General features: G+C 42.9%; 1 protein-coding gene across 2 annotated transcripts; it reads right to left on the bottom strand.

Annotated features, from left to right (window-relative positions):
- Window positions 1-7,649: 7,649 nt before the first annotated feature.
- LPL (lipoprotein lipase) lies at window positions 7,650-25,129 on the bottom strand. 2 transcript variants are annotated; one of them, XM_069001157.1, is made up of 10 exons: window positions 24,988-25,129; window positions 17,981-18,147; window positions 17,686-17,865; window positions 16,945-17,056; window positions 14,850-15,083; window positions 14,367-14,609; window positions 13,142-13,262; window positions 12,109-12,291; window positions 10,824-10,928; window positions 7,650-9,862 (listed from the first exon to the last, which is right to left on the bottom strand). In XM_069001157.1, the coding sequence occupies exons 1-10, from the start codon at window positions 25,049-25,051 to the stop codon at window positions 9,817-9,819; spliced, it is 1,455 nt and encodes a 484-aa protein (XP_068857258.1). In that variant the 5' UTR covers window positions 25,052-25,129; the 3' UTR covers window positions 7,650-9,816. The 2 variants fall into 2 exon arrangements, with proteins under 2 accessions (XP_068857258.1, XP_068857257.1); XM_069001156.1 differs by having other exon boundaries at window positions 17,981-18,144; window positions 24,988-25,114.
- Between the last annotated feature and the right edge of the window lie 664 nt (window positions 25,130-25,793).

Raw genomic sequence — 25,793 nt, 5'->3', positions numbered from 1 at the left:
TACATCAACAGCAAAAGGAAGAAGAGTGAAAATTGGGGCTCCTGCTGAATCGGAGGGGTGTCCTGGTGTTGGAAGACACAGAGGAGGAAGAATTATTGAATGCCTTCTTTGCCTCAGTCTGAGGCAAATGGCCTTCTTTCTCAGCCTGAGAACAGCCCTCAGGAATCCCATCAATAAGAGAAGAAGATTGGAGAATGGAAGACTTGTTTGTAGAGGGTTGGGTTAGAGATCAGTGAGGCAGACTAAACACCCATAAATCTACAGGCCTGATGGGATGCACCCAAGCGTGCTGAGGGAGCTGGCAGGTGCTGCTAAGCCAGTCTCCATTGTCTTTGAAAAATCACTGAGAGTGGGAGAAATGCCTAATAACTGGAGGAAAGCAAATGTTACTCCCATCTTAAAAAAGAGCAGGAAGGAGGATCTGGGAAACTACCAGACAGTCAGACTCACCTCCATCCCTGGTGACAGAACAGATCATTCTGGAAGTCATCACTAAGCATGTAAAAGGAATAGTTCATCCTTATTCAGCTTGTTTATCAACAACTGGGGTGAAGGGGTAGAAAGAACCCAAAGCCAGTTTGCAGCTGATACAAAACTGGGGGGAGTGGCTGACACACCTGAAGGCTCTGCTGCCACTCAGAGGGACCTTGATAGGCTGGAGAATTGGGCAGAGGGAAACCTAATGGGGTCCGACAGGGGCAAGTTTAGGGTCCTGCACCTGGGGAGAACAACCCCAGGCACCAGCACAGGCTGGGGCTGACCTGCTGGAAAGCAGCTCTGGTGAGAAGGACCTGGGGGTCCTGGTGGACAACAAGCTGTCCATGAGCCAGCAGTGCCCTCGCAGCCAGGAGGGCCAGTGGGATCCTGGGGGGCATCGGGAAGAGTGTGGCCAGCAGGTCAAGGGAGGTGATTGTCCCCCATACTCAGCTGTAGCGAGGCCACATCTGGAGTGCTGTGTCCAGGTCTGGGCTCCACAGTACAAGAAAGACAAGGAGCTACTGGAGAGGGTCCAGTGGAGGTCACAGAGGTGACTTGGTGTCTGGAGCATCTCTCCTATCGGGAGAGACAGCAGGAGCTGGGCCTGTTTAGTCCAGGGAAGAGAAGACTGAGAGAGGATCTCAGCAATACATACCAGTATCTCCAAGGTGGGTGCCCAGAGGATGGTGCCAGACTCTTCTCCATGGTGCCTTGGTGAGGGGCTTGGACTAAATAATCTCCAGAGGTTCTTTCCAACCCTAACTATTCTGAGATTCTGTAACATACATTAAGCAAGAGATGGGAATAAGGGATCTTAACCATCTCTGCTTTCATGTGATGGCCCTTTACTATTTGCTTGTATTGATTCTTTCAAAGTTAAAATGTGTAGAAAGTGTAGAAAGGATACATCATATCAAAAAAATTGTTCAGGAAAAATATTACTGAAGTTGTGTTAGGCTCAAATGCATCACTCTCCAAGCTCGACCAGTAGGGAGTTCACAATTAATCCTCTTCTCCTGCAGTCAAATGGGTTTTAACATATTTTTGGGGATAGATTCACCAAATCCATATTCCAAATCTTCAAGCATTTCTTCCACAAACAGTTGAATTTATTTCCACTCACCATTAGTTTATGTAATGTAAGAAAGTCTAGTCTGGTAAAATGGTAGGAAACTTGAACTCAACATTTACTCTCTGGACATTATTTCCTTCAGTCCAATATAGAGTATGCTGCTTAATTGAATGATGAAAGTGTTTCTCTTCAAGGGTTTAATGTTCTTTGTCTCATCTCTAGAAACCTTAAATATATAATTCAAACACAACTATATAACATATATATTTTTGGGGGTTTTTGCTGACTAACACTAGGCAAGCATGTAAAATCGAATCCTCCCAGCAACACGCACACAAAACATTGCAGAGAGAATTGTTTTCCTTTTTAACAGCACTGTGTGTACATCAGCAATGAATACTATAGAAAACAAGACATGGAATAAAGATGATTATTTCTACAGCATATGGATCCAAAGTCCTCAAGATGTTATCATGGCACAGAGGACAGTCCAAATAGGAGATTTCTGCTGCTTCTTTAAATGAATGTACACTGCAATTGAGAAGACAGTTGCACAGCTAGGCCCTTTCATTCTGATTGACTTATGGAGGACTTTCAAACACCTATTTTGCTATCTCAATATGGTCCCTTTTTCTCCCCATCCATGGGGGCTTTTATACCGCATTCTGGGGTTAAATGGAACCTAATAGAAAAGACAGAAAATGTTGCAGGATCCTTAGAGAAGTAGCTGATGTAGGCTGGTCTCTTGTCTGAGTGGAGGCGGGGTACTCTTGAAAGAGTAACACACAAATCTACTGTGGTCCTATGCAGTCATGGGACAGGGAGTACAGGGGCGTTGGTAGGAGGAAGGATGCTGAATTCTGCAAACTTTGCCAAAAGAGAAATGAAAGGAGAAATGGAAAACAGGATTCAGCAGCAAGCTAGGATAAGTTTGGAGAGAAGGTCATAGAGACTTAGTCATACCTACACAAAGATGTCCAAGCATCTGGTCCAAGTTTGGTAAGAAAATACAAGTTTTCCTCTCTGCTTATGTAAAAGCTACTTGTCAGAGATCTTTGCCAACTTAGTTACACTTTGTCTAGAAGAAAATTCTCCCATGTAACTGCACTTATCCCTACCCCTAGGATGCCCAAGGAAGTCTTGAAGGCAATGGGACTACTACCTTGACAGCTAAAGGGGTGCCTTCACAGGGATCCTGTCAGAAAATGACTGGAAACAGAATGATGGTCAGGGATTAGTCAGTCAGAAGAGGCACCACTGAGTAACTGAAATGTCTCAGAGAGGGTTGCTTAAACACTGACAAGAAGCTCCAAATAAACCTAGTATAGAAGTCCTGCCCTCTTTTCCTCTCCTGATGCCTCCCATCCAAATTCAAAATTATGCTTTCAAATTCAGGGCAGAAAGAGGGAAATGACACCCAATTTTGACTGTGACTAGGTGCTTCAGCCTTTCACTAAAAAATATCCAGCCATGAAAATGCAATTTTTTTTTAGTTTTATACAAGGTATGGGAGTAAAATGCTGTCAAAGGAATGTTCCCCAGCATTTCCCTGATTTCTCCCCAGGGTCTTTAAATTCGCTGATGTTAAAAGAAAAACAAAGGACTACAAAAAGGCACATGAACACTGCTCTATAAATAAAAAAGGAAAAAAAAAAAAAACAAAAACCCAAGCATTTTTAGTATTTTGAATCAGCCATTGTGTAGGCATTTGCTTACTCCATCACTGCTTTGTGCTCAGGACATTAAGAGAAGACTGATGCTAGAAGGAGTCTTTCTGTTTCATTGAGTCTGACCTGAATTTCCTGTCTAAGGCCTGGGAAATAAAATCAGAGAGATTAAGATCTACTTTTTACCCTTGTACTGAAAAACTTCGCTAGCAAAGGGCAAAAATTTTCCCAAGATAAACAAAAAATTTGGCTTAATTTTGTGTCTGGGTTATAAATACATTAAAAAGGGGGAAAATTAGTCATATGAGCATATAAATAATAGCTCAATTACATTCAAGAATATGTGGGTGGGTGTCCTGGGTGGAATAATTTGCTAAGGCAGAGTTCTTCCTTGCTCTTCCTCTTCCTCTTAATTTATTCCTCTTTCTGAATATGTGCTTCTACTTTTTAACATTTATTTATATCTTGCTTTTTGTTCTGTAATCTTGGTGATCTTTCTATAATGGATCTATACACATTTTTCTTTAGGATTGGTTTGTTATGGACTAAATGTTTTTAATGGATACCAACACAGTGTAAATCATTTAAGTGTATACCTAGCCTCTGGTGCACACTTCCATTTTCTTGATGTCAAGAGAATGTGTATTTAAAATCAAAGGAATGCTTAACAGCCCTGTTGTGCAAGTCTTGGTATGGTTGTTTTCACCATATTGAAGTAGAGCACTGTACAACCTGCTGCAACATCAAAGACCCCTCCTTCTTTCTTGCCTTTTCTTAGGCATTTCTGCTGTTGCTTTTTGCTTCTTGTTTTGAGTTTGCTTTGATGTCACTCAAAATTGCTGACACATAACAAAATTCTCCAACAGTTAGATTTCTGTCAGGACTCCTGGCTGATCAAGGCTGCCAAACTGATCAGCTCCCTGACTCAGATCCAGGAACCAACCACTCTAGCTATGCTGTTTCTCTTTGTGCAGCTTGGCAATAGTGAGGAATTTAAGAATCAGTGTAACCATGCCCGGCTTCTGAACAAGACTCAGCAAGGATCTGGAAGGAGTAAACCACCGGAGATATGCGGTTAGTGCACCACACAGAGCAGTGAGCTGTAGCTATGTGACAGCATCCCTGAGATGGCTCCCATTGCCCATGCCTGCCTGCAAGAAGGGCAAGAGAAACAATGGAGTTTGCTTGGGATTGTCTTGGTCTCATACCTTCCTACAAAAGTCTGTAGACATTAAATCAGGTACTGTGTATTGTGCATGTCTTTCTCTCAGGTTGTTTTTCTGTTAGTGGATTTCTTTGTTTTAATTTTAATTGGGTGCTATTTACATCATTGCAATTATGAGGTTTGTTCTAGTGTCCCATAAATAAGAATGTTTTACTGCTAAGAGATGCTGGCAATATTTGTGAGAAGTCATCCAGAGCTGATATTTAACCTAGTGCCTGAGCAGATCATGACCTGACATTATATGCACTCGGAAACACTGCGTAGGAGTATTAAAGACAAGAAAGTTTGAGCTGTGCTTTCATTTTAAATCTGGGATCTTGTGCTAGGTGTTAGGAAAGCATTCAAAATTCCATAATGTCAACAAAAAGATTTTTCATAGCCTCAGTGGAGTTTTAATTGGGTCTCTCACTGAAGGCAGGGTTGGCCCTTTCACCAGAAGCACAAGACTGGTAGCCCCCTCCTTACATACACAGTTACTCATGGGAGAGGTTTATAATCTCAAAGATTAGCAGTGACTCCAAAGGGAGTTTTGTGCAGCAGCAATTTCTCAGGCAGTGGGAGCAAACCTCAAAGGCTCCTGAATGAAGCCTGCCAGAGGAAAAAAGCAAGGGTTGACCAAAGTCTAAGGACCTGACAAGCAAAACTTTAGAAGTCTTTTATTTTCAATGCTTCTTTTGAAACGGTGATTATTCTTAGCATCTTTTCAACCTGTCCTAGCATGGGAACCTGGTTTTACTGCTCCTAATTTCTGTATTTGGAGTGTCCTTGTTCCACTATTTAGAACATTCCAGGTTTACAGCTAACTGTGGTTAAAAAAGCCTTTGGTAGGTTGAACAATATGAGACATGCCCTCACTTCCTGGCTCTTTTGAGGACAGTAACCCATGGCCAGGCTGTCTTACGTCTCACTGAATGGTTCTACATGGTGGGGTGATAAACAGCAGCAGATACTCCAGTGTCATTGGCAAGAAGTGAGACAGATGATATTGGGTCACTTCCCACAGGAAGGGCCTACAATGAAGAACATGGTGTTTATCTGACATGAATGGTTGGGAGATTACGTCATTGAAAATGCACTGCAACCCCACACTAACACCTGCTATATCCAAAATGGTCCCCATTGAGCATCTGCATTTCTGATGTGGATGCATTGTTCTGATTTAGGGAAGCATTCTGAATGTTGCTGTGCAGAGATAGCACCACACACGGACATAAAAGCATTGTTAATACAAGCTTTATATGGGATGTTCTGCCAAATGGTTCCCTTCCCTTCCTCTTCTCATTTCCTTGTTCTCCTTCAGCCACTGGAGAATGCTAATCCCTTTATTCACTTATGCGTAAACTGGTGACTTTCCAGACCTGCTACAAAAGACATTTGAACTAGAAGACTTTTTTGTAAAGATGCAGCAGGAGGAGATGGAAATGTTTTTCCTGAATGATCTCAACTTGATGGCAGCTGGATTGATTCCTTTGGACCTGAGGATTTTAATATTGCTATGTTTGTATTGACAGTCAGAATATGGAGAGCCTTGCAATGACAGCTGTAAACAAAAAGGAAAATACTACAGGTACTTTCTTTCTTCTCTCTTACAGAAACCTTTTTTTAATATCTGGTTTTGACCTTTAAAAACAACACATGCACAATGTCTTGCTCATCCCAAGCAGCAAGCTTTGACATTTTGTTCTTAACACACAAAAGTGCAGGCACACAACTATATCTCAATGGAGAAAGTATGGAGACACCTGTGGAGAGCAAAGTCATTGCTGGTTCCAAAAATTTCTCAGAATTAAATATGAAAATTAAAATCTAGGCATGAGAAACCTGAGTCAGGATTTCCTCATCTTGCAGGTATACTGGCTAAAATCCTTTTTCTTCACTCTTTCCTTGCAGCCAAGAATGTCTCTTTTGGTCTGTCCACCCGCTTGTTGACTGTTGGACAGTCTATGCCTCCCAGCCCACTCCAGAGACAGTTGGCAGGGTGAGCTGGGATCATCACCTTTTCTGATGTGGCTGGGCATTGCAGAGCAAGCTGCAATGGGGCCCAGGGATGGCTCTAAAGGCTCACAGGAGACACCTGGATTCTTGACCCCCCCCAACAAAAACTATTTTTCTGCTTTACCTAGTAACACATTTAGCATACTGAGGCTGCTGTGATGTTAAAAGAATAGTTATACTATGGTGTTTTCAAGAGATGTGATCCCAGGCCTTGTCTTGTACAACTGCAGGAGCCCTTCTAGTCCCCTAATCCAGACACTGACACAGGGGAAAGAACAATGGTCTTAAAACACCCACTGCCAGCATTTCCAAGGATTGCAGTCTGCAGCTTGGGTTCTTCCTTTTTCCCCTGATTCTCTCAGCATACTCCCTACCCCTCCCTTCCCTTCTCCCTCCAGTTCTTCTTTCAACCCTCCCTCCATTCATCCTCTTCAACCATCCATTTTCCATGGCATAGCTTCCCTCTGCTTTCACAAGGAATTAAGCTCTACTCTTGTCAAAGAGCAGTCATCTTTGACAAAGGAAGAGCATTGGAAACAGATTTCCCCAGGTGAACTGGGAACTGCTCTAATTACTCCTAACATGATCCCCCACATGTGTGTCAGTACAATTGTCCTTAATTCTAGCAATCCCCCTCCTTTGCCTGGGTGGAGCCTTGCTGTGTATGACAGAGCAAACTGTTCTAGTGACAACCATTCTTGAGCTCAGCTGCACTCATAACACATGGGTGAAAGTGACTTGTCACTGTTACTGCCTTAAGTAATAGTGGTGGGTAAGGGACTGGTGCTTTCCTCCTGCACCCACAGGGTCAGAACATCTCTACTTTGGCAAAACATGGAGCAGAAGCACAGTTCTGACATCTGCCAAAAAAAAAAAAAACAAGGGAAACAAGCCTTTCAAAATAAGGACAGTTCTTGGACTGTTCTTAAAAGGGCCTGAAACTTGAAAACCACAAACTACAGGTGAAGAACTACTTCTTTTATGATGGAGGATACTTTCTTTCATACAGTGATTGCTTGATGTCTTAATACATGAGTTTTGCATTTCCCAAAATGAAATGGGGGAGGGGAGTGCAGCAATCACAAGCCGCCCTTCTTTTTTTTTCAGTGTCTCCTTACATCCTTTCAGCCCAGAACTCAAGGATAGGCTCTGGCCTTCACATATAAGGTATACAGCAGATTGTTTCATTGAAATTAAACTAATGACTTCAGTATCAGTTTGAGAATTTTATTAAAACCACAGGTTTCTGTTCTATACAAAACTGAGGAGATTTCTAAAAAAAAAAAAGTATTAACCACATAGGAAACAATGCAATGTAAGTGGCTTGTTGATAAAAATCTCTGAAAGCTATATACAGGATTAATACTACACAACTGTATTAATGTAGAGACTGTCAGCAACTTTAGCAATATATACAAACTACCTTTACACTCATAAATATCTTATTTACAGCTAATAAATAACATCCAAGCTAAACCATGTTTCCTTATGAAAAGAACTTTCACTATTTTGTATCCAAATTCTAAATGTGTTTGTATTTGATCCTGTATTAAGAGCACAGCTGTCCAGATACTTTGTTTCTGAAGAATTTAACTTTTAAGAGAAAATTGCAACAAAATGTGGAATCTATAGGGAATAAATCACTGTATTTATTTTTAGAGGTCTCAAATGCAGTGGCTCAATACTCAACCCCACCCTCAATGACTCATCACATCTCTGCTGTAGTTTAATCGAATGTGAAATCAAATGTGAGCAATTTCAGAGCTATTAATATTCCAACATATTGCACTGTTTAAGACTTTTATCCCCAAATATACTAGCAGCTACAGTTGGAAATAGGAAACAAACTGTGCACATAAACATTTACATTTTTTTCTTTGCTTTTAAGATGGGATGATATTGGAGAAATCACCATCTCCGTGCTGTCTTGCCCATGCAGGAAAAGACTACAACACCCAGCATCATAGCTAACATTACACTCCAAGTGCCTACCTTTAGGCCCTTCTACCTCTCCAGCATTTTATTTTTCTTCTACAAAGTTAAAAGAGGGCTATTGCACCTTTCAGCACACTAGAAAAAATTTATGTTACTTTAAAACGGGGAAGCAGACTGCCTTCAATATACCTATTTTTGTAAACTTGCAGCATGGCTAATTTCAGTGCTTTTCAGAGCACTCTTTCTTGCAGAGCACACAATCAGGCTGCTTTTAACTCAGCTCCTGCTTCCTGCTGAATTCCATCTCATGGCAGAAAACTAAGCAGCTCCTAGCACAGCCAAGAAACAAACTGAGGTGGTCCTCTGGCAGTCACAGCTCCAGTACAGGGAAGTATGAACATCCTTGTCAGCTATCAAGTGGATTCACTTGCACTGAAAACTGCAAACAGCAGCCACTCAGCTGCATGACTGACACTCGGTGACAAAGAGCAGAGAAACTGTGACAGTTTTGGCATACATGATGCAAGCAAGCTGGGAGAGGGTGGAGGTGGGGGGATATATCTGTTTCCTGCATTTTCTGGTAGCTCAATTCCTCTGCAGTTCCATTTTCAGTGTTGAAGGCTAGACAGTTTCTTTTGCAATAACTGAAAGCATAGATAAAATATTAAATGTCTGCATAAGACACTGGCATTGCTGCCTTCTCCTACAGCTGTTATTTATTCCAGGGTTTAGTGGCATAGAAGTATATAGCGTAACAGATCATACCTAAGCACCACTGGGATCTACCCCCAATTAAATACATTCATAACCACAAACTAAAAAATTCATCCCCATATTAAGTCAGTCCCTGACACCTTCTAGTATTACACACAGCAAAGATTTTTTTTTCACATGGGAAACCTACTTATTTGTTAAACACACACTTGAAAACTATGAACTCTCTCCACTGAACTGCCTGAAAATTCAGTTAGCCAAGACAGAAAACAATCTGTCTAGTTTCAAAAGACTCCTGAAAAGAACAAAAACAACCAACTAACCAAAACAAAACAAAAAAACCAAAAAAACAGCAGCAAAAAATAAAACCAAGTACAGGGCTTTGTTTCTTTTCAATAAATACTAAAAAATTGCTATATATGCTCTGATGTCAAGAAACCTTGTCACAAGGCACCATGATTAAGCAAAATTACTTGTATCTTTTCAGCACTCCAAACTTTGGCATGTTGTTTTGCAGGTTTCTTTTTGTTTTTAACTATTTGGATAATGGTTATGGTTAGTAACTTCATATGCTGAGACTTTCTTACAAGAAGTCTCTAAAATAGCTAGGAATAGCAGGCAAAAATCCAGCAGCGGATAAATATTTCTATATATTTGGTTCTGAACATCCAGTCCACAGGGATGAACAGACTCTTCTCCTCCCCAGTGTGAAAAATCTTTGCTCTTGTCACTTAAGCAGATTCATGAGCTGAATTTTCTTTAGAGGCTTTCTTGGTACTGTGGAAAAAAGATAAAATATAAAGGTGATTAGGAAGATGTAAAATACTTGTCTTACTTTTGAGAATTAAGATTTTAAAACTCCCTGCTTAACAGGAAGATAAATTATGTGCTTGGGCTTCTCCTGGCTTCTGCTTGTTTTTATGTCAGATACACACACAGATGTCTCAAGGCCGGTCCAAGTCATTGCCCCACAGTCAAGGTCAGCACGTGCACTTTTTATGCAGAGTTAGATCTCAGCCTGGAAGTGTCCCCATGAGACCATTCACACACAGCAATTGAACTACAATAAATATAACCACTTCTTTATCTCAAACTTTTGTGGGTAAAGGGCAAAGGCTGTCCCCACATTTAATCTGGGTCAGAAAAATTATTGATAAAAATACTAAAGTGCACCAAGGGCTATTAAACAACGGCAGAATCTCTGATCCATAGAGATGAAAATCTGAGGAAGTCACTCAGCTGATGGTTGCCATCAGAAAGCAGTGTGCCAAGAAGAGCACCTGCATATGCCTGCTCCATTCCTGTACCAGCCTCCAAATCTGCTGCTGGCAAGTAAGGAGGGAGGGCTCTGCGCTGACCCAGTAAGGAAGTTTGAATATTCTGCAGCTAAGGGTAAGTGTAAGGAATCGTGAGACAGAGACATGCTTTCCTCTGTGTGCTAGTGCCTTGTCTGTAACCCTCTCCAACAGTCCCTCAAGCTCGGGCACCGAGTGGCTGCGAGAGGCAGTGACTAGTACCTGCTTCTCAGACATGCAAACAACCATACAAGAATGGTCAGCAGAGAAGCAAACAAAGGGCTTTTAAGCTGCTAAAGCAGCCATAAGCAAACCTCTGGTTAGTCTGACTGTGATGCTTCTGAAGCCTTGAGAAGACTAGTGCACAAGTCAATTAATGGGAAAGTTTTATTACCAGTTGAGCGGTAATAAAACAATATAGAGCCAGTAGTGATTACTCATACCCTCCTCTCTTCCTGTTGACGGGTTGCTCTGAGCATTTCACAAATATTGCTGCCTCTTCTCCCTTACTGAGATGTGAGGTGCCATCTCGAGAACAGAACACCACTCTGTGGAATAAATATTGGAAAAAATCACATGACTGAGCCAAACATCCCTTTTTAATCTTAGAAAGAAGACTGGTGCTTGGAAACAGTCTTTATACTTTGTCACATGGGGCATTGCTACTTCACAAGCCTGTGAGAAAGTTATTTTTAAAAGAGAATTCTGTGACAAAAGAAACACTGTGCAAGAAAAACTGGTAAATGAATTATACATGGGCATCAAACCACAGCCATAATTTTCACTGATCCTCTGCATAAAATCTTCTGTGGCTAAGACAGCTGAAGTTCTATCCCAAAGTCTCTTGGATCTTTATTTGCACCAGTCTTTACGTGAGCTTTTTGTCAGGTGAATGAACTTGGAAGAAAGCCATACTCCTCAAATGTTTGCAAACAAAGTAGGTTGCAATTTCCAGAAAACCTGAGCACTTGCTTTTACTATTTATCAGTACTTTCCCCACCCCTATATTTGTTCAGCTCTGATAACAGTTCTTTGATCAAGTGACTGACCTGTTTATTCAAAGAAGGAACTTATTATTTACTATACTATACCTAGGACACACATACTCTGTTCTAGGCCTGTGTTCTGCAAACAGAGCTCATGTTTAGTGAATATGAGTATTTCAAAACATTCATGTCAAAGCACTTTTGTGCAGACTTTGATGTTTTAACATTCACACATTAGCAATGTCCAGCAACAGTTGTGTCTGTTTTCACCCACCATTCAGGTATAAAACCCCTAAGAAAATCCAACTTAACTAAGCAATAATTTTTTGTGAAAGCACACTTTTGAAAGGATTTCTAAAAACCTCCATCTAAGCATGCTCTTTGTGACAAAACCTATGCAAACACCCAGCATGAAAAAGGAGGAGAGAAATTGCAAACACAGTCACTGATGCTGGTTCATGGACACACTCTCCTGCATATTATAACTAACCTCAAGTAGATAAGACAGCAGGATACAAATTAATTATGTGGGAGTAAAGACTACAAATTGCAGATCCCAGTGGAAGCAAACGACTGAACCTGGCTGATATAAATGGTGGTTTGATACCACTGCAGCCCTGATTATCAGTGCTGCACCAACTTGTAACTGCTTAACATGTTTGTCCCAGCCTGTGAGACACCAGAAATCAGGAAGCACTGTCAATTAAAACTAATATAGCTTGTAACAACCAAAACAAGTTACTTTTTCTGAGTTTCTCCTGACTTCACTCTGACTCTCTGGATGTCAAATGTAAAAGGAGTCCACCAGTCTGACCAGCTGAAGAAGGTGTCTTTTTCCCACTGCAGCTTCAGCATAAGCAGGTCTCCAATATCCACTTCTGTGTAAATCAGGAAGGAGAAGGTCTTGTTTGAGGAGACTTCAGGCCTGTGGGGAGGATAAAAAAAACAACAACAACACAACAAAACAAGAAACCCCCCCAAAAAACCAAAACCAACCTAACAAAAAAATCCCTGAAACTCTTGGACAGACAAAGAAAATTAAGGAGCAATAGAACCTGGAATTTTTGTACTCCAGAGAAGGAAGCAACCTTCTGCATAGGATGGTTGATGCATCCTTCTGCATAGGTTCATCATTGATGGATGAAGTAAGGAAAAAAATGCCTTAAGCTTTTGTAGAGGCAAAAGGAACATCCTTCTGTAGCAAGGCTGCTAAAATCCTGGGACAGTCTGACAGGCAAGGGTTGTCCTCTCCTGTGCTGGTGACTCTCAGAAAGCCAGACAACCACCAGCCATAAACAATTTACATTCCTCAGAGCAGAAAACAGACTTTGGTGATTTCCAGCTCCATTCCCTCCCAGCCTATGTCCAGGGATGTACACACAAACTTATTTGCAGAGCTGTGAAAGCAAATCCCAAGTCTCCCTCAGCTTCTGTACTGAGGTCTTCAAACCCATTAGTCTACTTTTAAGAATATTTAACATGGTACAAAGGTACTGAAAAGAAAATAAGAAAGAACTAGAACTAGCCTCTTATTAGGCTGAGTTACAGGTCAGACTTCAAATTTCCATATTTCAGATGTCTTATCAAGAAGAGCTACTGTAGGATTTGGTTCATTAGCTTCTGAAGCAAATGCAACTCCTTGATCAAGGCCAAGAGCAGATACTAGGACCCTGTAAGATTACTGGAGCTGGAGCTAGAACAAGTTTTTCAGTTGAGACTTTAACAAATGCAGGTAAACTCAACAGTACTTGGCAGTTGTTTCTGTAGCTACTTACAGTGTGAAAGCAATGTTCTCACTCTCATCTAGAGTACCATAGAGAGAGATCAGGAATGGCTGGTTTGTCTTGGTTGTGTTAGTCTTTCCAAAGAAATGTATCTTGACCTGGTAATGAAAGACTGGAAGAATACAAAAGGAAACACCATTAGGAAAACTCAACCTCCAAAGACACAGCTGGTGACAAAATCACCCTGCCTCACCTCTGAAAATCCTAGGCTGGAATATGCCAACTTGACTAAAATGTGTTTACTTCCCTGCAGGTGTCCAGGGAACTATTTGTGAGAAGGTAAATGTAAGTTAACAAGGTAATCATCTTTAAAGAACACCTTTGCAGTTCTTGCAACTAAACTCTGCATTCAAGCTGCCACTATAATAACCCCAGGTTTTGCAGTATCACCTTCAAACCTGCTATTGAACGTGTAAGACTTGCTGTCCTTGACTTGAAACAAGTGAGAAGCCTTCCTCTTACAGGAGGCTTGGTAAAAGGAGACAAAAAAAATCAGCCCACTGACACTGCAGATAAAGCACCAAATGCCAACAGAACACCAGTCTTGCAGCTGCTCTAACACTGCAGGAATGTGCCTTCTGATTGCTGGTCCATCACACAACGCACACTATAAGCATCCCATAGGGTACAGGCAAAGCTAGGGAGGAAAATAAAATAAAGTAGTAAAATCCAATGCTGTTTTCCTGGCTGAAAACCTCCCAGTTCTCTTGGCACTGTCTTTCTCAGATCTCCCACAGCGGCAACTAGAATCAAGAAGTGCTGTGCTATTTTAACAAGGACTAGTGCTCCTCTAGCAAGCGCACTACCAAAGCCACAAATCTGATGTTTGCATATCTTTAAATAAGTTGCTTATCAGACTGAGTTCTGCTGATTATTTCCCCAGCAGAAGAAGTAATCATTTGGATGAAGAACACTGAAAGAGTTTGGAAGACTCAGCTGTTCCAAGTGATTGGGCAGCAGAGGAAGTCTAACTTTTGCTACTCAGAAACTTGTTACAAAATACCTTTCTTCTTGTACTCTACCCAACACCTCCACACATTGAGTAAGAGGACACTTTTCTCTGAGACTCGTACTCAATGGCAAACTACAGACCAGCTTCACTCCTGCTCACCACAGGCACCAATCAGCAATATTGTCATCTGCAGCACACGCCCACCATGACACACTGCTGACCACAAGTACCAGTCTTGCTCACCAGTAAGCAGGCACTACCTACCTTTATAGGGCATCTGAGCACGGGTTTTCAAATACATTTTGGTGTTTCTCTTTGTTCTCACTCTGTTGACCTTGTAACCCAAATTGTTGCAGCGGTTCTTGCGGCAGCTCAGGCAGAGGCCCTTCTCAAAGGCCTCCTTTGTGTTGCAGCGGTAGGCCATGCTGGGCTTTTCTTCATTGAGGAGAGAGTCAATGAAGAGGTGGATGGATCGTTCATGGGAGCATTTCACCAGCTGATCCACATCTTGAAAGAATGAAAATGTGGAATATGTATACATGCACACATGTAATGATATAGACCCCTAAGCAATGCTGTCAACAGGCCTGATCCACTATGCCAGAGCTGGTGTTTAGAGATGACTTTTAAAAGCACTTAAAATAACATATTCCTGTGCCTCTCAGACATCCTTCCCTACAAGACACCTTGCAGGACTATTCAGGTTTCCCTCTGAATGTTATACTGCTTGCTTCAGAGCAACCTCACCTCCAAAGCCTTTCTCAGCAATCAGACGCAGTGCTTCTCCCAGATTGCAACCTGGCTGGAAACCTCCACCATTGGGATAAATATCAATGTGTCCAACAGGCTTCTGGATCCCAATGCTGCGGTCTGGAGAGCCTCGGGTGTAGGTGTGTAGGACATCCACAAAGTCAGCATCATCCGGGGAGAGGCGAGTGAGTTCATCAGCATACTCAAAGGTAGGACCAGCAGGATCCAGCCCTTTATGGGGCAAACCACAAAGAAAAACTGATACTACTGTCTGCCAAAGACACTGACATTGACAACAAATGCCAAATTCAACTGCCATGTTGGGCTGGAGTATTGAGTTGGTTTTCCTGCAGACATTACAGAGGGATCATTTAAATAACATTCATGTATACAGGAGAATCAAATGCACTACCTTGAAATGTTGTCACTGTTTAAAAAAAATAAAAGTGTACACAAACACATGGAAGGAAGCCCAGCTAACTTCCTCAGAGCTGTAGCTACAGTGTAGCTGTAGTGGGTGGAAGAAACAAGCTCCTAAGTATTTTCTCAGTGTCTTCCTCTCTTGTCAAGAACTGTAGAACTTGAATCTGAAGTGTCTGAAGTATGGAAAAGTCTTGCTGACAACTCTGTGCCAGGGGAGCAAGTGGGAAACATAAATGAGGGCTTCACTGTCTACATACCTAAGGGGAAGGGGATTATTATGGTAAACTGTCAAGCTGCAGCAACACTGACATCAAAAAAGCCCAGAACTATTCTGCCAGTGAACAAGTACTATCTCCTGTTCAGACAACTACCTGAGAGATGGCTGAAGGGACAGGTCTTTTCTGCAGCCCTCAGGTGGGGACAGGCACCTGTGTTGTTCACCCACAGTTAGCTCCAGTGGGTCTGAGCTGCCTCACCCTCAGCTGTGAGGGCTTCAGGGGCCAGCCACATTACATTGCTCCCTGTGCTTTTCCCAGGGAAAGGAAGAGCACCAAGAGCAACTGTGGAGACATAACAGAGGGCTACTGACATGTCAGTGATTTGGCAGCCTCAGTGAAAGCAACAAAGCTGCAACTCAGAGAAAGGAAGGGCAGAGGGACTACTGCTTTGGCCTCCTGACTTTAATCTGCCACCTCTCAGGACTCGACCTTTCCAGGTGTGACTGCTGCCTAGCTCTCCTCTCAGCCTGCCTGTGGACCTGGGATCACAACCAGGCTCAGGTGAAAGAGTAAAGGGTGACAAGAGCCAGGCTCCCTTCTAAATGCTGCTCCCAAGCTCTCAGCAACAAAGACACCACAGATGAGCAATTTTCTTAGCCTCATTTGCTGATGCTGGCAGTTCCTTTGTCACTGAGATCAGTGCTAGGGCTCAGCTCTCCAGGTGGTGGGTTGTAAACCAGTCCCAGAGTAGCCACACACACTGTCTAATCTAGCACATTTCTCAGTTTCCAAAAACCACCTTAAACAGACAACTGAGCACACATAGCAACACGGCAAGTATACGTATGCTCCCTTCCTCTTCCCCAAATTCTCACAGTATTATTTCCAGCCTAGAATATTTCTTGAGGCTGTTATGATTAACTTGTTAATAACCCACACTGGAGCTCTCTTCTGATTATCTGTTCAATCTCCCTTTGAGCTGATATAAACGTCTTGTGTCTGCACCATCCCATGGCAAAGAGTTCTGCAGGTACTAAAACTGCTGCAGCAGGACCTACGTCCTGTTCTTTCTGAATGGCTCCCATCAGCTGTAAGAAATGACTGCCTGGATAAAGACATCCAGCTGAACTTCTCATGCTGTGACCTTTTCCAAGCCACAGATTTGGTCAGTCCCCACCACGCCCCCCAAACTACTCTTTTATCATGGCCTACTCACTCATTTCCTGTGAAAAAGCAAATAAAGGCTTCTCACTCACCACCTTTGTTGTTATTTTCTGAATCTTTTTTCTAGTTCTACTAAAGAAATACCAGCCCTGATGTTTCATTAAATGATGAACATATAACCAAAGTACTGCCAGCAAGCAAAAATTATTAGTGATTTTTCAGTGGAATATAATGTTTCAGTATGGAAGAGATGGGACTCTCCACTCTACGGTCACAGGTTTCCTTACCAGTAATTCTGTTCACCTTCTTTTTGGTCAGGTTCCCAGCAATCCCAGCAGCATGGGCACCTAGACTGTACCCCAGCAAGTGGAGATTGTTGAGAGGGTAATTGAATTGCTCCTGCAGAAGAGAACAATTTGTTTGAAGTTCAAAACCAAACACAAAAACATCAGAAGACACAAAAAAACCCCATTTTGTTAATACCAGGATTTTTGTTTGAGCCATGAATAATAGAAGAAACACTATACAGTTATCATAATTTTGTGCCAAAGTAGATTTCTTGATCTAACTAATTTATGGCCAAAATCTAAGCTGAGAGGAATGCAGAATAAAAGACAGAAAAAAGGACTGTGTATTATAAAGATTTTCAGCCACCCTCTCCCCATCAGGTTTTGGATCTCCTAAGTATTTTCCAAAGGCAGGGCACATTTCTGATTCCCAAGGGCTGGCTGCTGTATAATATATAAGGACCTGTCTTTCATAGCTACCTCTCATAGAGCCCTCAGAAATACTGTGGGCTCAGAGGACCCCACAGACCACAAGGTAAAGTTTCTGGAATGCACTACAAAAGCCCTCTGAGTAGGAGATAGCCAGTAAATTAAAGCTGGAATTTTACCAGTCCAGCAAAAGTACTGTCTGCAAGAGTTTAACTCCACCGTCCCAACAGGAGATGATTAACACAACTGCATCACTGCTGTTCTGTCTCCTATGACATTATGTAGAATGTGAGACATGTCTCCATGCCTTACCTCCATCCAGTCAATAAACATAGCAACATCCTTTCCCACCAGCCTGGTGTATGCAGCAGACACCGGATAGTGCTGCTGAGCTCGAACTAGCCAGTCCACCACAATGACATTTGAATCAGGTTCCCTCTTGTACAGAGCATCCACCAGCTTCGGGACCCAGCTTTCATACATCCCTGTCACCTGTTGATTTTGGGGATTTTAGTTAAAAAAAGGAGAAATCATATATCTGTGAGACACCTCTGGACAGTCTATCAGAAGTGTGGTTAAAAGGGAGATTCCTCCCACTTTGTCTTACCGTCCACCCATGGATCACCACAAAGGTTTTACTGGTATGATTGAAGTTGCACTGTGCCAGGCTGTTCACCTGCCCAGGAACCAGGTAGCAGACATCCTCATCGGGCTCTGCAGGTGTCCGTAAGGAAAACTTGCTTTCAATTCCATCGAAATTGTTTTCAGCTTCTGCTATGCAAGAGCACAAAAAACATATAGCAGTGTTTAGGAGTACTAGGACAAAATCAGAAGGCACAGGTACAATGTGGGAGAGATATCTGGAACAGTCAAGAAATGGGATGCGTGGTTTTCATTTCCTACAGCATTCAACAGCCACATAAAGAGGAAATCAAAGGATGAAAATTGCTCCCCTTCCAAGGTCCTGCTAAAACAGTAAAAATCTGCTGAGCTGTCACAGAGGTATGAACCCATTTTAAGAGTCAGTATTTTCCCCATTACATTAAGCAGGAAACCTCTTAAGTATCACAAGAGTACAGAAAACTGCACAGGACAGTCACAGACAGTCATCCAGGAACGCAGAGAGTTACTACCATACTATTACATATTTTGGTGGTGCATCTTCCACATCACCTCATCAATAATCACTGCCTAACAAGGCCTTTTATAACACCGGGTAGTTACAGTGCATTAAAAGCTGTGAAGCCACCACTGCTTTACAAAATGCTAGTTCTAACTTCTGACCAACAAACAGCAGGTGAGAAGATCAGACACCCATCAGAGAAAGTGAACTAGCAAACCAGCAGTCTATTTTTAAATAAGTACATTTTCAGGTCATCTGATAAACTACTGAAAAGTAAGGGCAGAAGAGTATCTTTCTCTGCCTGAAGCTATTTTGAGTCCAGGGTGGGGAAGGAAGTGAAGATCCTGTACTGGTGGTCACAAAGTATGTCATGGCCTGCAAAGATCACTCCCTCCAGCTTCCAGATTCAAAATTTAAGTACTCCTTTTCCTGCCAAGACAGAAATTACTTTAGGCTTCATACTCACTATTTCCTTCAGGAAGGAGCTTAAATGTCTCCTCTTTTTATGTCTGATTCAACACTTAAATGCCTCTACGTACAGCAGACCCCATAATTAACTTTTTAAAACCCAGGCTCCTGTTTGGCAACTTGAGTTTGGCAAATACTGATTGCCTGTTTTTCAAGTGCAGCTGAACTTAGGCCAATTCTGTCCTGCTCAGCATTGTCTTTCCTGACATCAAGACCACCAACCTTTCACAAACTCCTAAACACACATTAATGACTGGCTCCAAGTCATCATAGGGAATACCTAGGTAAGGACCTTATACTAGGCATGCAAAACAGATTCCCACTCCTCTTCTTTTTCCTATTGCAGAAGAGGTTTTCTACGATAATTGGTAGATTTGCATCTCTGCATCACTCAGGTGATTATTAACTAACAATTCATTTTCTTCCAAAACAGTTTTTCTGGTCTTCTTATTCAAGCTACCACACACAGCAGGCCACTGACTTCTGCCTGACCCCACCTCAGGGAGTTCTATAAAGTCTGGGAAGTTCTTGCTGTGCTTGGAGGGTCACAAGAAATCAGGGTCTAACCTTCTGCATTAGGTCTAAAACCAGCACAGAGCCTTGCAACAAATGCTTATGTACAAGCCTCTGAGAAACTTGTCAGCCATAATCAATGGCTTAATATTGCCCAAGTTCAGCAGGATTTCTCACCTGTCAAAGCACACGCAGGAAAGCAAGAACTGTTCACTGAACAGAAGCAGTACTCAGCTTTAGGTTTCGACCTTGACTGTGCTAGGCTGGCTAGCTAATCCAGGATAATTACACTGAGGGCCCCTTCCTGCCTCCTTCCTCCTCAAGAAAGGTGTTTTTCATAGACCTTACCCTTCCTCCAAACCAGCAGAAGTATTCACATAATGGCAAATATAACATTTCACCCACCGATGAAAGCTAAATTTACCAAACTAACCAAACCTTTTCTACATTTTTGCATGTTTGAAATTTCTTTTTCTTGCCAACTGAGAGTATAAAACACTTTTCTGGAGCAAATCTTTAGACTTATATTATATACTTTTTAGCCAGAAAAAGAAAAGCCCCAAAGGCTGGTTGGTTAAATATAAGCTGTAACTTTTCACTCAGCTGTGAATCAATAAAACCTTGAAAGGAACAGCAACAGCTTTCAACTGTAAGGCATACAACACCAGGACTTCCAATTATGTATACTCCCTCCTAGTACAGGAAGGCAAACAAGAATAGCCCACCTGCTCACTAGTTAATAGTGCTTCCTTTCATACACAGATATCATTTCCCTTCTGAATTAAACTTATCTGATAATCATCCAAAATCTAAATTACATTGATATCCTGTCTTGTAGTGTGTTTTCAATTACAAACACATGCTAGAATTTGCATGTAAGTCCAGACCACAGCTCTTTTGAAAACAAGCTTATAGGAAATTTACAATTCAAAGTGTACTATTTAAGGGTGCACTTGGAAAAGTGCCCCAAGCTTAGAAAGATTGCAGTACAGTGGCACCTGCCACTGAAGACATGCTAAGTGCCTCACAATTATCTGCGTGTTCTAGTCTAAAAATCTTTGATGGGGATTTGAGGACATAAAATCACTGAGACACAGTCACCACCAGGAAAGCAGCAGCTGCAAAGCAACAGCCCATGAGTTAGGGAAATGGCAGGCAGCCACTCTTCTCATTTAACTATGCTGTATGAGGAATTAGAAAGTCAGAAGAAATTACTGTTATCATCTTATGGCCACAAAAAGTGTCATGTTATCTTATGTCCACATATGGTCAGTTCCCAGCAGCCAAGACACTCTTTGGATGAGGGAAGTGTGTGTGTAGTGGAGTTTATTACAGACTTCTTCATGGTGTGCTCATCAAGAAGCTTTCCTCAGAATTTGCCTAAGTGTGGCTTTGCAAATTCTATATGGCTCAGAGCACAAGATACCCGGTCTTCACCTAATATTGTGCTGCACACATGCTGCAGCACCACCTCACATCTCAGCTTCTGCAGAACACATTTTACAAATACATTATAGAGGTACACATAGTATGTACACACTCACCACACAGACCTACACATACCAAGCTTTAAACCTGAAGCAGAGAAGTTACACAGCACATCTCTTCAGAAAAATATCATTTCCCACTCCTGCTTTCATACCTCATCATATTTCTTGATCTATTAAAAAAATTATTCAGAACCAAACTTGGTCATTCATAGACTTTTGCCACAGACTTTTCCTCATAGATTTAAAGGGAGAAGTCTCCTTGAATCATGTCCTGAGCCAGTGAACTGCTGGGCCTCATTCTTACAGTCTTACACAAAGAAGTGCAGAGACAGTCAACATACACACTCACCACAGTTTAGTTAGTAACATGTTTTAACTCAAGTTAATGAAACCAGAGAAAACCCAAAAATTAGTAGTTTTCAGTGTGTTCTGAAAGGTGGACAGAAATTTATCTGAATTAACATCACATTTTTCATAGCATAGATACAGAAACTAGATATAATTAGAAACCTACATACATCCATGTTGAGACACCGAAGTAGCTTTTCATGACAAGAATGCAAGTCCCATTTCTAAACAAGGCCTTGAATAAAACAGACTGAAAGTAAATACATTCAGACAAAAAAGAAATCCATGCTTTTTCTAAAAACTACACTTTCCCAGACAAAGTTCAGTAAAGGTACCAAAGCAAGTGTTGTGCATTGCCAAAGCTTCCAGGCACACAGTTACAAGCACCTGTTGCAAAACAAAGTTTTCTATCTACTGCTATGTGCTTACAGTTAACACGACCTACAGAGGGATTATTTAGGGAACTGGAGCAGAATCAAGGGAGCAGAATTAAGTGACCAATTCCAGATGGAAGCTGGCTTTTCAGGCTGCATTGCCAAAACATCACCATTTTGTCACGCTATACAAAGTTTTCTGATGCTTTTCTTACACCTCTACTTCCACAGTCTGAGTTTCCATATTCAAAAAAAAAAAAAAAAGCTGTGAGATCAAGAATCTCACAGAACTCAAAGAAAGCGGGAGGGAAACAAAGCTTACTAACTTGGAAAACTCAGTAGTTTTGTTTTTCCTGTTCAAAGTTTGTGACACTTTGGACTTGCAACTTGTGAAATTCTGTTCAGTTAGGGACTCCTATCAATTATCAATTTTGAAAGCATTCCACTGTCTTTAGGCATTCTGACACACTAGTCAAAAGAATTCAGTTTCAAGTTTCTTTCACAGGAAGCCCAAGGCAACTTGGCAAATTATTTTTATTGTGAAACTGTTTACCACTGGTCAGCTGGGTGGAGAATGTGACTCTTGAGGAAGTAACAACATCTGGAATATTAATCAAAAGTTAAACTGCCCACATCACACAGGTTGCCAAAATATGATAACAATGCATTTGCCAGAATGGGTGCACCTGAGTTATGGTTTTAAAAAGGGAATCTTTGATAAACAACAATTTCCTAGCATTATGTACTGAGAAATGGAAATACTATTAGCTAAGTGCAAAGATCCTTAGAAATGACACTGCTGGACTGTGTATACTATAGCCCACAGAGACATGCATGCACACACAGGCACAGCAGTACACATCTGCACATAACATGGAACATTTACCAGCTGTAGTTAACTGGGCTAAATCTTCTCTCAGCTGACAATTAGCATTAGGATCACCCATCAATCAGTCAAACCGAATTCCTAAGAGTCTGAAGCAAACCCACAGCCAGCTGTAATGAAGGGGTTATATCACAGAAACAGTTATCATTTAATTTGATCTACACTATAAACTGAAAGCAGGCTACTGTGTGTGTTGCAATCCCAGGAACCTACCTCACAAATCAGGTTATTGTTTAACCTTGCTGCAAAAATATTACAACTTCAAGTTTATTTATGTATTCCTTAATGGCAGAGCCCTGAGAGTACGTTCTGCTTCACTTCCCAGGTGGGGCCAATGGAAAGAGCAACACCTCTGAAAAGCTGCTGGGCGCAAGTTCAGAAGCTAAGCAAGGACCTCCCAGCTCAAGTTCTGCAGCTGGCAAACTGCTGTTCTTGCACCACATACAGGGGTGCCCACCCCTCTCCCTGGTACTCCCTGACAAATCTTTACTCAGCTGCAGCTGGGACACTCAAAACTCAATCCAGCAGAGATCATGCCATCTATCACTCCCTCTGGGATATCTGGAATTAGCCCAAGACAATTAAAATGCAACCACTGTCAGACTTCGCAGTAATGTAGGGGTAAGGATGCAGGATGCATGAGAAAGTCCTATCAGGCAAGTACTTTGCACAGAGGAGATTCCAGCAAACTTTTACAAGTGATAGTGATCATGTTAATCTCCAGCACAACTTGATGCCTCAGAGCCTCACCTTTGTGCCTTCTCAGAAATGCACTGTTTCTCAAAAGGCCACGCCACAGCTCCCCTGCTATGTTTATCCTAAAAACACAGCCATAGAAAAAGCCAGCAGTTCATATCACACAACAGTGTAGATTCTGGATTTACACTGGTAAAAATAAGTTTCTGAATGTATTCTTAGCAATGTTTTTATCTTTTCCTGGAACACCAACATTTTCTTCACCTACAAAGTATTTTTCTATGTTGTTTTTTAAATACTCTGAATTCCTGGAGGGCTGGATCATGTGTTTTCTGTGGTTTCAAAAAACTTTTTACTGTGGTGTGCAAGAAATAGTGTGGAACTAAAGGCTTGAATTGCTTTAGGATGAACACACAACCTGCTTTCACATAACCTGTTCCTAAGAAGAAATAATGAAATTATTAGTAAGTCTGTGGCAAATCAGTTCCTGCAGGGATGAAAGCTTTCTCTGGGAAGACAGTTATTTTACTGCATAGAACTTGGATACTGTGATGAAAACTTGTTTTGATTGTCTCTGATGGCACAAGATTGGATTCAAAGCTAGAATACATTCCTTTCGCTGTACCCTAGCACCCCATCCTCCTACTTTTGAATACTTCCCTTCAGCTTCCTTGTACACAAAGCAGTAACAAAGGCATCCACAGCAGAAAAAAACCAGCAGTTTATATATTCCAGTTTAGGATCACAAAGCAGCTCTAGGAGCTACGGCCACCCTTTCTTCTAAGGCCAGAAACTTTAAAAGATAGGTACTATGTGTGGGAGATCGGTGTAAGAAAGTAAGCCTGTGACAGGGCACTGCTAACAATATTTCAATAGCTTTTTTCAGTTTTTAAGCTTGAGGAGTAGTGATCTCCTGGAACTAGTCCCTTTGTTCACAACAGCTTCAACCACGTTGTGATTAACTGAGAGAGCATTAGTGAACATCTAGCAGTCAACACTTGCACGTGTTCCACTTCCTCGAGCTTGCACAGGGTGTCTATGCACAAGTGCAGGTACAACACGCAGAGTGCAAACACAGCCATACGTGAACCTAGAAAGCGTACATCCCTCTGTTCACTTGTCCCCAGGTGGATTCTGCCCACTACAGGCTTAACTACAACTCGAACACACCATAACGATGAAACACATGATAACGATGAGACTCAGCCTTGCCTCGGCAAGGATCAAGAACTGTGCGAAGTTGGGATGCTGGGATGGATGAGTCCCACAGAGGAGGGAGACCAGGGACCTTACCGTGGTGCTACTGTTGTGCAAGTCCCTTGCTGAGGTAAGGGACTCTCGGAAGCCACCCCGTTTCTGGGAAAAAAACACATCCCAAATCTCAACAGGTCGCGCCAGCAGCCCGGCAGGTTGTGCCTGAGTTTCGGTTGGGGAACAGGCTCCAGGTCTCCCCTAACAGGATGCAGGTTCCCCCCAGTGTCGCTCTCCAGCGCCTTCCAAGCCCACTCCGTGACACCCGGGTCCCGCAGCATCCCAAGCGCCCCGGGATAGCTTCACAAAGGAAAGATTGCAAACTCCCCTTTCCCGCCATGCCGGCAGCGCTTTCCCCCAGGCTCCCCTTTCCCAAAAGCAACAGGCAAGCCCAGCAGCTCCGTGCACCCCGTGTCCCGTGCGCGCTCTGGGCGCCGTCCTGCCACCCCCCGCCCCGGGACTCACCGCCGAGAGCAGCCACCCAGCGCAGGCAGAGGCACACAGCGGCCAGGAACGCCTTCCTCCCCATCTCGCCTCCTGCCGCGGCACGAAAGTTTCGGCGCGAAAGAAAAAAAAAAAAAAAAAAAAAAAAAAAAAAAAAAAAAAAAGTAAGGTTTTTGCTTTAAAAACTTATGACAACTAAAGAGAAGCGCGGCGCAGAAGCGCAGCAACAGGGACAGACCCGGCTCGGGAGCGCCCAGCACGGCCAGCGCCGCGCCCGCCCGCCCTTATGTCCCGGGCAATATGCAAATATGCAAACGAGAGCCCCGCGCCCATTGGCCGCGCGCCGCGGGGCGGGGCGGGGCCGGCGCTGCCCCCATCGCCGGGGATGGGGATGGGAATGGGAGTGGGAATGGGGGTGGGGATGGGAATGGGAATGGGAATGGGAATGGGAATGGGAATGGGAATGGGAATGGGAATGGGAATGGGGCTGGGGGTGGGAATGGGAATGGGGGTGGGGATGGGGCTGAGGATGGGGCTGAGGCTGGAGGTGGGGATGGGGCTGGGGGTGGGGATGGGGCTGCGGCTGAGGCTGAGGTTGGGCATGGCGCTGGGGCTGGGGGTGGCGCTGGCCCTCGGCTCTGCCGCGGGGCGCCCCACGCCGCGGGATGCAGCGGAGCGGGACGGGACGGAGCGGCACGGCTCCGGCTCGGCAAGGCGTGCATAGAGCCCTAGGCTCCGAGCTCTCCTTGGGCCCGGCTCCCACAGCCCTCCCACAGCACTCTGGCCAGCCCTGCCCGCGCAGCCAGGATGCGGCCCCGGTGTTTCAC

This window comes from Aphelocoma coerulescens (genome assembly GCF_041296385.1).
Source record: "Aphelocoma coerulescens isolate FSJ_1873_10779 chromosome Z unlocalized genomic scaffold, UR_Acoe_1.0 ChrZ, whole genome shotgun sequence".
In the NCBI taxonomy this organism is placed as follows: Eukaryota; Metazoa; Chordata; class Aves; order Passeriformes; family Corvidae; genus Aphelocoma; species Aphelocoma coerulescens.
Note: the sequence above shows the minus strand (reverse complement) of the source record. Positions and strands in the feature narration are given on the sequence as shown.